Genomic DNA, 14130 nt, shown 5'->3' with positions numbered 1-14130 from the left:
AGGAATCAAACCCAGGGTTCCCATGCATGAACACACTCTACCACTAAAGTTTACCTCTGCTCCTTAATTTGTTTGGTTTTAAGCCTGCAGTAGGTCTTGTTCTTTCTCAGTTTAAGTGTTAGCCAAGTTTATAATACATATACAGATTATAAATAAATATAACAGGCACATATTGCATTATAGGGCAGGTATAGAGCTGCATCTATGTTCAGAATACGGCTGGAGTGTCATTAACTCACCTTTTCAAAACAATCTGTAGTACCTGTGTGGGAGCTCCCAGGCTCTGAATACTACTAGCATTAGACACCAGGAATATTTCGATAGCTAAAAGCATTTCAATCTCAGATAAATAAGAAGGAACCAGTAGAAGTTTCCGGTATAAGTTTCCCTCTAATGGTGGGTAGCAACCCAGTGAAAGAGCACCTGAAAATCAAACAACATGTTACATTTCACCAAACTTCAATGGGTAAGACTTAGAGCTTCTAATTGTCTGCAGGTGACAGCCACTTACAGGTCAGGATAGCTTTTTATATTCACAGATTTATTATACCTTTTATGACCATAAGTATCTTGGTACATTTGACACTGCTCTTTGTGAAAACTCTGAAAAATTGCCTTTGAGTTTTACTGCAGCAAGTGCCCATGTTTTTCAAGTTCATAGTAACATATATGACATAATTTCAGAATTAATAAGGTAGCCAGGTGTAGTGATGCATGCCTGTAATCTCAACACTTAGGCTAAATCAAAAGGAGTAAGTTGGAGGGATGAATTGTGCAACATATTGTGAGATTATCTCAAAACAAGAAGAAAAATTTCCTAACTGGAACATAAGCAGAACAGCTCTTTAGGTTTTAATGGGAATTGGTCTATGAACAACTTTATGCTTTTATGGTCACTGTCTACATTGAACTACAAATATAAAAAATAAGAATGTAATGAGAGAGTGCCACTTCTGTTAAATATCTACTGTGGCAGTCTGAGTTTACTTTGAGGTGCCAGCAAATCATGTGGCTATTACTGTTCCTACTCTGTCTGAGAAGTGCTGAACACAAGAACAAAGTCTTGCTCCAGCCTGTATGTGGCTGCCACATTCACTGGCTCAAGTCAAAAAACCTCATGTTTCGAGGGAAAAATTTTGACTTAGCTTAAAACTGTTTGGCTGATTATTAGAAATGATAGTTATTACTCTTAGGATTAACTATCCAATCGGACATGGACAATATTATGTAAAGGTTATCAAGATCAAATTAAATCTGTTGTAAATTATGTTTAACATGTTTGGGGTTATTTTTTACTACAAGAAACCATCCCAGTAGGTGATGATGCTAATCTCTGAGAACTATATCTGGATATAATCCAAAGATGTTCCAGTAACATTTTAATATTTAAACTTTATTTATTTTATATTTGTGTGTGTATGCATGAAACATGAGACTATGTTAAAAAAAATCAAAACCAAAAGAACCTCCCCCACAATAAGAAGTATATTAAACACTTAAACTTATTACCTATAATGCAACCTAGTTATTTTCCCCATTTCATTGGGAAGAAAAGTTATCACTTGTTAAAAGTGATCCTAGCTGGGAGTCTGAGAAAACACTTGTAGGTTAGGTGGGGGTAGTCGGGATGTCTGATACTCGTTCAAATTTCAATCCATCCAACTCTTTTACAAAGCATTTTAAGATATGTCAAAATACTTTAAGTTTTGTACTTTGTTTACTTTGCTTGCCTTTTACTGGAATTGATAACATGCCAAGAAAAAAAGATGACACTTTTAAACAAAAGACAAAAAAACAGGGTTCAAAAGACAACACAGATCTGTTAGACCACTGCCTCTGAATATGTACCAACCATTATTTTTCATATGTAAAAATTTAGTTTTAAATATTACAGATGGATCCTGGATTAGAGAATAATCAAAACCAACATATTAATTAAAAAATTTCAATGGAACTTACTTTTGTAGTGGGCTCTGGCTTTGAGCCACAAACAACTTCTTCCTAAGGAAGTGATCAGTCTCCTGAGAAAGGAAAAGTCAATAGGGATGCTCTTTGCAACCATGAACTCTGCTACAGAAGATGATATGCCAAGACTATTACTTTCTATACAGGCATCCAGAAGTTCATTAAAAAGAAGGCTAGACTGGGAAACCCCCATTGTTTCTGAAATGAAGAAAACAATAATAAAATAAAGTGAAAAGTGATCAATAACATAAAGACAAATAATCTCCAGCTTTATCCCCCATCCCGATAGCCTCAGCCCCTTCTCTCCACTGCAGAAGTCAGACACACTGAAGTATAATCATCTTTCATACTGTCCAAGTAAGAAACAAAAATCCTTTAGACAAAAGCAAAACTGTGCATTCCTTTGTAATGGTGAATGTAAAAAGCTTGACAAAAACTTAGAAGTTATACTACTTTCTTTGCATTTAGTCCCTACATAGTGTTGAGTCTGCAGTCTTGGAATTTTTTTCATGGTCTGTTTGTACAGCTCATACCTCAGTCTTCAGTTTTTCATGACTCAAATAGATTTGCTTCTAATGTTCACTCAAAAAAAAATCATTGAATGGGTATCACATTAATTTGTAGGGATTTTTTTTTACTCAGTGGGTTTATGACCTACACTCTAGGTCCATGTCCCTGTAGGATTTTTAAGTGATCCAGACCCTTACAGAAAATTAATCTCTTTACCTTTTATTTCTTCTTAAACATTTTCCTAAAACTCCAAACATATTACATCACCCCTCACCGTGTTTTACATATAAAGAAGGAAACTCCTTCAGTTCGTCATTTATGGACTTCTAAAATGCAGCACAACCGTCTGTGCATGTCTACACCTGCTTTGCCTCATTATCAACACCACTGTCTTATTAAGGGCATGCCGGATGGCAGACATTGTGCTAGGGATACTGAGGTAAAGGAAGCATCATTAGTAGGCAGGCACTTCCTACAACAGCATCTCCATCAATCAATGGAAGATGAAGTTGAGAGGACCCAGTAAGACCTGGGGAAGGTCCTAAATCATACCCTGCATCCTTTATATTATCCTTTGAACTTGTCACCAAAGTGTCTGCTCATAGACTCCATTCTCTTATCTTAAAGCTTGAATTTTAACTTTTGAGAAAACTCATTAATTCTAAGATTACCAAGATGTAGAATAAGTTAAGATATGAAGCATGCGCATAATATACAGAGGCAAGGACAGGGAACAAGTATATGCTGACAGGAGCTGCTGACAACAAACAACCCAGAGAAGCACCTTTAAAAGCTTACATTTAGCTTATGTAGAGCATATTTTATAGAAAATTATTTCATTAAAAAAATACTGAACACAAAGCCTAACCACAACAGATGGAGAATTGTCTTATGACCTGGCAAAAAATGAAGGCTGTGCTGGAGAGATGGCTCAGCAGTTAAGAGTACTTGCTGTTCCTATAGAGGACCTGGGCTCAGTTCCTAGCACCCACATCAAGATGCTCACAAACTGACTGACTTAAGTTCCAGAGGGATTGGATTCCCTCTTACAGCCACTGTAGCCACCAGGCATGTGTGTGATACACATAAATGTATGTAGCACTCACTCATACATATAAAATAAAAATAAATCTTTTTTTTAAGATAAAGAAGGTAGACTTTTAAAAATGTACCTTGAGAATTCTGAAAGCTTGGTAGATTCCGCAAGACCTCAAATGTTTGTTTGTAAAGATTCTTGCCTAGGATTTCATGTGCAATGGTACAGAGCAAATTATGCCGATTAAGCACATCCATTCTATCACAAGGCCAAAGTGGTGTGTTGATTATCCATTCCGATTCTCCCAGAAGAAAAAACAAGGATACCATGACAATGACACTTCTCAGGGTAATCACAGTTGGGTACAAGTATCTTGTTTGAAGGCTCTTTTGTCTACACGTGCTAACACAGGGGCCATGAATTCATGGCCAAGATTTCCCATAGTAGCTGAACCTGCCTTCTAACGCTGGATTACCTAAATTTAATTTGGCATGTTATATTTCAAATTATTAACACATCTAATGACTTTTTTCTCTGATATAGGGTTTTTCTGTGTAGCCCTGGCTGTCCTGGAGCTCGCTCTGTAGACCAGGCTAGCCTTACATTCATAGATCCACCTGCTTCTGTCTCCTAAGTGCTGAGATTAAAGGCATGTGCCACCGCTGTTCAGCTTCTAATAACATTTTAAAAATCTATAGAACTGTAATAGTTTCAGACTCAGAATTTCTACAACTAGGTCTTATCATGAACAAACTTCTGTCAACCAAGGCTAAGTTAAAGCCACTTTCTGAATCAGTTATACTATAGTGACTTTTCCTGTCTATATATACTCACTGATGTTCAAACCAAGCTATCGCCTTCAGCTCAGTGCCAACTAAGGCAATTACTCAGAAAGGGCTACAAGAAGAGTAACAGGTTATGTACATGCAAATGTCAGAACTTACCCCTTAGGACCCAAATGGCACCATCTAGGCTCCCACTTTTGATAAAAATCTCTGCTGCAACATTTACAATTTGACATCTTGGTGCTACCTTTTCAGGTCCTGTAAGTCCTTTTAAACTTGTAAAATTTATTTTTAGCTCATACAGTATATCTAAGACCTTCCTGCCCTGGAATAAAAATAAAGAACACTATCATTCATTTACAATATTGGAGACACGAAATCAGTGGTAATATACAGGAGACAGTTACCAGTCTCAACTATTATGCTACACTGACAGTTGTCAAATTGCAACAAGACTTTGCTCAAGCACTTTCTGTTTGGTCACAAAGGTAGAAAGAAGGAAAATGAGAAGAACTTCACCTCATATTAACCAACATAGTACCTTCTCTATCAGCACTTCTTTCATTTTTTTTATGCCTTAAGTGTCTTCCCTTAAGATTGTGGAGCTGGGCATGTTGCTCATGCCTATATACTCAGCACTTAGGAAGTAGAGGCAAGAAGACTATTGATAGTTTAAGGGTAGCTTGGTTTTATAGAAAGGTCCCATTTCAACAAAACTTAAACAAGCAAAAACAAAACAGAAGATTTCACTGTCTGGGAAAAGGCTTCCATGTGCTATGGAAATATGGAAAGCAACTCTGTGTTTTCATTCCTTTTATAGTTAACTATTCTGAGATCCAAGAGAGTTGGCAAAAATGAAGATAATTTGTCACCAAATTTTGGTGAAATGCTAAGTATGGTGGAGCCAAAATTGTTAGCTGAAAACAGTTATTTTTTTTATCTTAGTAAATGAATTATTCGACAGATTCTACATGAAGATTGTCTTTGGTTTGGACATAAGAATTTGGGTGTATATTATTATTTTAAACTAGAAGCCAGCTTACTACTATCCCTGTTAGTATTTCAATAATAAATAACTTAATTTTAATTAGACTGGCTGGCCTTAAACTCACAGAAATCTGCCTGCCTGTGCCTCCCAAGTGCTGAGATTAAAGGCATGTTCCACCATGCCCAGCCAATAAATACTTTTAGAAAAAGATTTCTTTCATTTTAAGTTATTGCTATATGTACAGGGATGTAGGTATCTGAGAAATTCAGGAGGGAGTGTTAGATCCTCTGTAGCTAGAGTTACAGGAGGTTGTGAGCTATTTGATTTGGATGCTGGGAACTGAACTTGTCTTCTGTGAGAGCAGTACCTATTCTTAACCACTGAACTAGCCCTTCAGTACCTCAACAGTAAGTACTTTAGTCTTTGATAGCTATATCTGGTAGCTGAAATTCAATTGTTTTTAATGAATAACTTTTTAATATATATATATGTATGTGTATGTGTATATATATATATATATATATATATATATATATATATATATATCTCAGTTGGAGAGGTGGTTTAGTGGTTAAGAGCACTGGCTACTCTTACAGAAGAGCAGAGCCCAGCATCCATGTGGCTCATAACCACCCGTATTTCTAGTTCCAAGGGATCTGATGCCCTCTTTTAGACTCCACAGTACCAGGCATGCACATAGTGCACATACATACACTCAGGCAAAATACTGATACACATTTTTTTAAATCGAAAAAAAAAAAATAAGGAGTATAATTCAATGGTAAAGTGCTTGCCTTGCACGTGTGAAACCCCGAGTTTGTTCCCCAGCATTGTATCTATATAAAGCAAGGCTGGGAAGATGGCTTAGTTGGTAAAGTGCTTGCCACGCAGCATGAGGCTGTGAGTTTGGATCCCCAGTGTCATGTAAACACTAGGTCGTGTAGCACGTGTTTACAGAGCGCCAGTGCTAAGGAGGCAGGGACAGGAGGTTCCCTGAAGCTTGCTGGCCAGTCAGTCTAGCTGAAACAGAGAGTTCTAGCTTCACTGAGAAACCCTGTCTCAAAACATAAGGTGGAACAATGGCAGAAGGAAATAACCCATGTCTACATGTGTCAGCATGGGCAAGCACATTTACATGTATACACGTATAAACACACACACACAGTAAATAAATAGATAAATAAATGTTTAAAATTAAGGAAATATTTAAAACATTCTGAGCTTGTGGGCTATACAAAAACAGGCTGTAGGCATAATGTGGACCATGGGTCTTAGTTTACAGACCCTTAATATTCTGTACTCTTTTCAACTAGATTTTTATTATGATGTGAAATACTTTTAATTTGAATAAATAAATGTATCTTCAGGTGATAATTTTTAGGTTAATTTCAAGAATTTAACCTTATATTCAAAAAGGAATGGGTTTGAGTTGGGTCTGGTGTACATACCTATAATCAGAGCATCCAGGAGGCTGAGGCAGAGGGATCTTTGTGAGTTCAAGGTCAGCATGGTTTACATAGTTCTAGGACAGTCAGGGGTATTTAGATTCCTGTCTCCTCCCCCAAAACAAAGGTAAAACAAATCAGAACACAACCCGCCCCCCCCCCCACATGGAGTAGTAAGGTAACATTCAAAATCAACTCTCTGAGCACTATAATTGTTAAGATAGAAAAATTCACCAATGTCTTAATGATCTAAGAAATAACCAAATAAATTGGAATAGTCTAAAGTTTACTAAATGTGTACACTGTCAAAAAGACTTTTGTTCAACAGTTTCCAGTGTGCAGGTATGCGTGTCCATGAAATGAATGCTATGACTGTCTTGCCCTAAACTCTGCAACACAGAGGGACTCATCCTGCCACATATCGACCATAGTGAGCATTAAATCTGGAAACCTACAGACTTTCTGTTTAGCTAGTCTGGGTGCAAAAAATTCCTTTTAATCCATGTATGTTGCATATATACAAGTGAACCTATGCCTAAATGTTACCACACAGCCATTCACTTCTGAAATAACCAGAGTTAACAGAATCTAAGCTTTAAAACTTAACAGTGATCATACTTAATCTTACATTCTGTTGATTCCATCCTCAGCTCTTCCCTTCACATTGGATTTTCATGCCCTCTATTTGGACTTTATTGAGTCTACAATTCAATTGATCACTTCAGGGAAATCTAAAGGATGTAATAAATACAGTGTAGCTTTGAAGGCTGATGAAATGGCTCTGAGGGTAAAGTCTCTGATGGCAAGCCTGATGACCCGAGTTAGATCTCTAGGACTAAATTAATGGCTGGAGAGAACCAATTTTTGTAAATTGTCTTCTGACTACCACATTCATGCCATCATATACATATATGTATGCATGTATGCACACACACGCACATATATAACTAAATGAGTCACCAGATCACCTGCATAATGGGCTCTATTAAGAGTCAGACAGAAAAGGAGATAGGCATTTAAGATGACTCAGAATTACTGATATCACTTCACAGACCTAGTGTTGACAACCTGTCCCACCAATAAATCCATCCTGAAAGTTAATAGGCCATGATTTCCAAACAGTCTTGATGATTGTGAACACCTTGGGTTAATCTTAAGGAAGGTATTTTGAGGCTGAGCATGGTTTGTGAAGGTCTCTTAACCTAGTACTCAGGAGGCAAAAGCAGGAATATGTCTGAGTTCAAGACCAGCCTCATTTATATAGTGAATTCAAGGATAGCCAGGAGTATAGAGAAAGACCCTGTCTAAACAAACAAACAAACAAACAAACAAACCAGGAGTATAGATAAAGACCCTGTCTAAACAAACAAACAAACAAATGAATGAATGAATAAATAAATAAAAAGAAAAGAAAAATACTTTGTGCTCTTTCAAGATTATAATGACAACCCAGTTTTCAAATAAATGACAAATTCAAAACTTTCAAATAAAAATATTTTAGTATAGCCTCCAGAATTCAATAGAATAGTTGGTGTCTCATCACCTTGTACATACCTGTGTCTCATCACCCCCTTTCTACATCTATTTGGTGTGGAAACAAATATGAAAACTAAAGAACTCACTAAGTAGTCAGGGTTCATGTCTGTCGTGGCTGAAGTAATTATTAGAAAATTTCTGATTTGAAGGATCACTCCATATTCTGTTCTTAATTTTAAAAATAAGATTTTCTGTAGCAAACCAAACTAATATTACAAAATACCTTGGGCCACAGCAACAGTCTGTGATAGAAGTACACAGCACTTATTCCGATCCTTCCCAACAAAGTCTTATCCACCTCACTGTACTGTGGATCTTTGCTAACTGAAACATAAAGCAGACATGGAAAGAAATGGAGACAGTCACTTAAGATGACTCAGAATTACTGATATCACTTCACAGACCTAGTGTTGACAACCTGCCCCACCAATAAATCCATCCTGAAAGTTAATAGTGCCTTCTTATTGTTTTGTGTTTTTGAGACAGGGTCTTTCTACATAGCCCTGGCTGTCCTGGAACTCACTTTGTACACCAGGCTGGCCTTGAACTCATAAACTGACCAGCCTCTGTCTCCCAAGGGTTGAGATTAGAGGCGTGTGCCACAATACACAGCCCGACAGTGGATTTATTCTCAAAGAATTGTTTAAAAACTGAAACTGTATGGGCTGCATGTGCAGCCTAGGAGAGTTACTCTCTGACCTTTTACAGAAAGTTTGTTATTCCCTGAGAAAGGCCATAGTAGCAACAGTTCAGAACAACATTGGAAACTCCATGTAGTCTCTTACTTCTATAATCCTAGCACTTGGAGGCAGGTGTAGAAAGATTACAAATGTAAGGCCAAGTCAGGTTCATAGTGAGAATGTCAAGAGAATGTCTTTTTAAAGGCTACACAATATTTTTTGGTTTGTAGATAGTAGAAACATCAGTGGTATAAAAAAATTTGGGTGTCCCCATATCATAATAATTAACCTAAATAAAAAGAAAATACATTCATGTTCTACAAAAACTTTGATACTAAAAACCAGTTTCTGTCTTTCTAACTATAACCTAGCATAATAAGTAGATGGAAAAGTTTACAGATTTCAGCTTATTTGAATCTTGCAACAGGGGCTAAACTTCTGCTTGAGGAGAGCTTCACCTTCCATCTAAGAACCATACAATCCTCAAAACAAAACAGTAATATTTTACCTGTTTCAGCAAATTCACAAAAAGGAACCCCTGGCCTTTCTTCTTTATAATCTTCTGTGAGTGTTTCAGCAACACAAGCACAGAATCTCTGGAAATCTGCAAATTCTTCACAGCTCATTTTTATGGTAATGTACAGGCTTCCCAATTTGGTCCAGTCACCTTTTTCTTTACAAGTCTAATAAAATTATTAAAAATGGGGGGGGGGAAGGAAAGAAAGAAGAGGAAAAGGGTAAAAAGTAAAAATTCTACAGTCTCTGCAAGTGCATGCTAGCACACAGGCACATGAAGGCACATGGAATCTGTTAAGAGTAAGTGGGAACTGAAAACCTGACATGCAACACACAGCAACCCCACTAAACTTGCACTTTCCGCACCACAGCAGTCTGTGAACAGTTACTCAGATGCTCCAGGACTTGATGGTACAGAACTTCATGAGAACCACTGTCACCAGGGTGTATGAGCATCTCTGTAGCAATACATTATTATTGTACTGCTTTTGGAGGAAACATGCTTTTACCATTATTTGGCCATTTATGATTTGGGGTCCACAAAAGCTCACTGTGTTTTATTTTCAATTACAAACTGAGAGAAGCTTTCACAGTGCACGGGTTGTGTCAAGGAGTTGCCATCTGAGGAAGGCTATGCCTACAATGAGTGGGAGCACAACAGACATGAAGAGTAGAGCCATCTTTAGGGCCCCTCTTGATTACTGGACTTCATTTTTAACTACATGTGTATGTCTACGTTTGGGCATGCACATGTGTGCTGGTGCCTTTGGAGGCCAATGGAGGGGGCCATATATTACAGCCTGAGTTACAGGTAGTTGTAAGCTACCTGACATGGGCAATAGGAGCTGGATTCAGACCCTCTGCAAGAGTAGCAAGAGCTCTTGATAACTGAGTCACTCCTCTAGCCACCCCTTTTCTTATTCTAAATGCCAGAAGAGTGCACTATGGTCCTAACTCCCATCAGTTCAGACCCACAGCCATCTACAGACAGTCAGTCAAGCTTCTGCCCAGTACTGAATTATAGGTCAAGCTTTAAAATGACTTTACTATGACACAGTTCACTTTGAAATAGAAGTAACTGTCAGGATTAATTTAAAATAGAAATCCTAGATTAGTGTGTGTTGGGAAGCAGGTAGTCGAATTAGAACCCAGGGCTGTGTACACACTAGGAAAGAGATCTTCTACAAAGCTTCATCTTTATCCCACAGCTCTAGGAATTCTGATGTTTGCCTTTCAAAATATTAGTCTTTAAAATATAACTACCAGACTTCTCTTCCTTAGCATTTTCTCTAACAGTAGTGTTTCTAAAGCCATTCCTAAAGTGGATTGTTCAAACATTTGTTACTGGTTTTCAGAGGCTAGCAGTTTCCTTGAAGATAAATGTCATACCTCCACTTCACTCAAGGCTGAGTCTAAGTCACACTTCCAGTTCGGTTTCAGCTGCCTCCCTCGCAACCTTCAATGACAGAAGAGAGCTGGTCAAGCTTACTTCATCCCTGGGTTACAATGTCCTGAGAAAGACTGATGCACAGGAGACACCCTAAAAGTTTCTTATAGTCAAATTCTTTAAAACCCACATTTGTTTGTTTACTTAGTATGCTTGTGGATGTGGTTGTATGTTGTATGTGTGCATGTCCATGCCACAGCATACATGTTTTTTCCATGTGTTCTGGACATTGACTTCAGCTCATCAGCTTGGTGGCAAGTGCCTCAGCTGCTGAGCCAACTTCTGGCCCCAGCTTCTGATTTTCTGACTTCAGCCTTCTAAGTACTGGCATTACAGATCTGTGCTACTATGTGAAGCTAAATGAATTATTTTTCTATCTATAAAAAAAATAGTCTAGAAATGACTTAAACCAATAAATGCACTTAGGGAAAATTGACGTCTTTATTTTGTTTCTCCATAAACAGTATGTTTAATTTCTTTCAACATTTCATGGCTTCCAGCATACAATTCGAGTATGTTCTGTGAACTTTTTACCTAGTATTTCATTTTTGAGCTATTATAATCGTGCTGTTTTAGATGTTGGTTCCTAGACTCATTGCTGTTGTAGAGGAACATGGCTGATCTGTGGGATGGTGTTCACCTGCAACCTTGCTATACTCATTCATTAGGGTTCTCTGTCACATAGGTTTACAATTCATATCACCTACAAGTACAGGATATTAGTTTACTTCCAATTTATACATCTTTTTTTTTTTTTCGAGACAGGGTTTCTCTGCATAGCCCTGGCTGTCCTGGAACTCACTCTGTAGACCAGGCTAGCCTTGAATTCAGAAATCCACCTGCGTCTGTTTCCCAAGTGCTGGGATTAAAGGCATGCGCCACCACTGCCTGGCTTATTTTCCTTTCTTATCACATGGGCCAGAAGATATGGGCAAATGGTTTTAATGGAAGTGTGGGTAGTGTCTTGCCTTTTTCTCAGTTTTGAAGAGAAACTCCTGCTATTCAAGTATGTCTGTTGGTTTTTTGTTTTGTTTTTGTTTTTTGTTTTTGTCTTTTATTTATTTATTTAGACTCCAGATTTTATTCCCCCATCCTGGTCCACCCTCCGACTGTTCCACATCCCATACCTCCTCCCCACCCCTCTGTCTCCACGAGGATGTTCCCACTCCCTACCCCCCCACCCAACCAGATCTCCAGTCTCCTGAGGGTCTCCAGTCTCTTGAGGGTTAGGTGCATCTTCTCTGACTGAACCCAGACCCTGCATTCCTCTGCTGTATATGTGTTGGGAACCTCATATCAGCTAATGTATACTGCCTGGTTGGTGGTCCAGTGTTTGAGAGATCTCGGGGGTCCAGCTTAATTGAAACTGCTGGTCTTCCTACAGGTGTCGTCCTCCTACAGGGTCACCTTCCTCCTCAGCTTCTTCCAGCCTTTTCCTAATTCAACCACAGGGGTCAGCAGCTTCTGTCCATTGGTTGGGTGCAAATATCTGCATCTGACTCTTTGGATTCCTTGTTGGAACTTCCAGAGTGCAGTCATGATGGATCCCTTCTTGTGAGTGTTACATAGCCTCAGTAATAGTGTCAGGCCTTGGGACCTCCCCTTGAGCTGGATCCCATTTTGGGCCTCTCTTTACCAAGTTAAAAAAATTTGTCTTTCATTCCTAATCTGTCAAGAACTGTCACATTTAATCTCATGAAAGATACTGGTTTATAGCTCTTAAAAAAACATTTAAAAGTGTGTGTGTGTGTTTTGCCTGCATGTATGTGTACCATATGAGTGTCTGGTATCATCAGAGGCCAGCAGATGGGATCAGATCCCCTAGAACTGGAGTTGCAAATGGTTGTGAGCTACCACATGGGTGCTGGGAATCAACCCTGGGTCTTTCATGCTCTTCGCTGCCGGGGGTCCTGCTCCAACTCCACAGCTTGAAGTCTGAGTATCATGTAACCCAGGCTAGCCTGGGCTAGATTTGAGTTACTGCTATGTAGCCAGTGCTAGATTTGAGTTCCTGGTCCTCCTGCCTCTGTCTCCCAAGTGCTAGGTTACAGGTATTGAGTTTCCACATCTGGCATCTCTTAATTTTTTTGTACCCACTTTGGTTTTTAATTTTAATTTTTTGAAATGGGGGGTTTCATTATGTAGCTTTAGCTGTCCTGGAACTCATTATATAGACCAGACTGACTTCAAATTCATAGAGATCCATCTGCCTCTGCCTCTGCCTTCTGAGTGATAGGATTAAAGGTGTATGCCACCATGATGGATGTCTTAGTCAGGGTTTCTATTCCTGCACAAACATCATGACCATGAATCAAGTTGGGGAGGAAATGGTTTATTTGGCTTACTTCCACATTGCTGTTGACCACCAGAGGAAGTCAGGACTGGAACTCAAGCAGGTCAGGAAGCAGGAGCTGATGCAGAGGCCATGGAGGGATGTTCCTTACTGGCTTGCCTCCCCTGGCTTGCTCAGCCTGCTCTCTTATAGAACCCAAGACTTCTAGCCCAGGGATGGCACCACCCACAAGGGGCCCTACCCCCTTGATCACTAATTGAGAAAATGCCCCACAGCTGGACCTCATGGGGGCACTTCCCCAACTGAAGCTACCTTCTCTGTGGTAACTCCAGCCTGTGTCAAGTTGACACACAAAACCAGCCAGTACAATGGACTCACTTTGTTTTTTTTATATATGAGTAATACCTGCCTCAAAAAATGTTGATAAGCTAATCATGGTGGCACATCCTACCAAGTGGAAGATTGAGACAGGAAGATTAGGAATCCAAGTTTAGCACTGACTATATAGTGAGACCCCTTGGGTGCAAACAAAAACAAGTCAATGGCAGAAAGAAAGAAAAATAGACCAATAAAAATTAGTCTCTCCCATTTTCTGGAATTATGTGTAAATTCACTTGGACTTGTCTTTAAAAAAGGAGTAGACATGTCAAGAGAAACTATCTGGCCATTGGGATAGCATTTTTAGAAGCTTTTACATTGTGAACTAAATTTCTTCTATACTTTATACAAGTATTAAGACCTAGAAATCATTCCATTTCATCTTTGTTGCTGAGTACACACACAGTTAACATTCACATCAATCTTTTCAGGGGCATAAGGGTCTATACTGGTCTCTTCATTCCTGATGATTTACAATTTATGTCTATGCCTTTTTCTTTTAAAGAAATCTCTCTCTCTCTCTCTCTCTCTCTCTCTCTCTCTCTCTCTCT

The 14130-nt window shown here is 38.7% G+C and overlaps 1 protein-coding gene across 4 annotated transcripts in view; it reads right to left on the bottom strand.

Moving 5' to 3' along the window:
* Topaz1 (testis and ovary specific PAZ domain containing 1) overlaps positions 1-14130 on the bottom strand; it is a 56205-nt gene that overhangs the window by 2320 nt on the left and 39755 nt on the right. For 2 of the 4 annotated variants that reach the window (XM_031344569.1, XM_031344570.1), the window contains exons 13-19: positions 10851-10917; positions 9454-9628; positions 8489-8589; positions 4456-4621; positions 3648-3812; positions 1960-2163; positions 240-423 (exon numbers count right to left, since the gene is read on the bottom strand). In XM_031344569.1, coding sequence (XP_031200429.1) covers positions 240-423; positions 1960-2163; positions 3648-3812; positions 4456-4621; positions 8489-8589; positions 9454-9628; positions 10851-10917 — 1062 coding nt within the window. Of the gene's footprint in view, positions 1-239; positions 424-1959; positions 2164-3647; positions 3813-4455; positions 4622-7243; positions 7461-8488; positions 8590-9453; positions 9629-10850; positions 10918-14130 lie in introns of those variants that run through there. The other 2 variants (XR_004111602.1, XM_031344571.1) reach the window with 2 other exon arrangements.

The sequence above is a fragment of the Mastomys coucha genome, unplaced genomic scaffold (assembly GCF_008632895.1).
Source record: "Mastomys coucha isolate ucsf_1 unplaced genomic scaffold, UCSF_Mcou_1 pScaffold23, whole genome shotgun sequence".
NCBI classification, from domain to species: Eukaryota; Metazoa; Chordata; class Mammalia; order Rodentia; family Muridae; genus Mastomys; species Mastomys coucha.
Note: the sequence above shows the minus strand (reverse complement) of the source record. Positions and strands in the feature narration are given on the sequence as shown.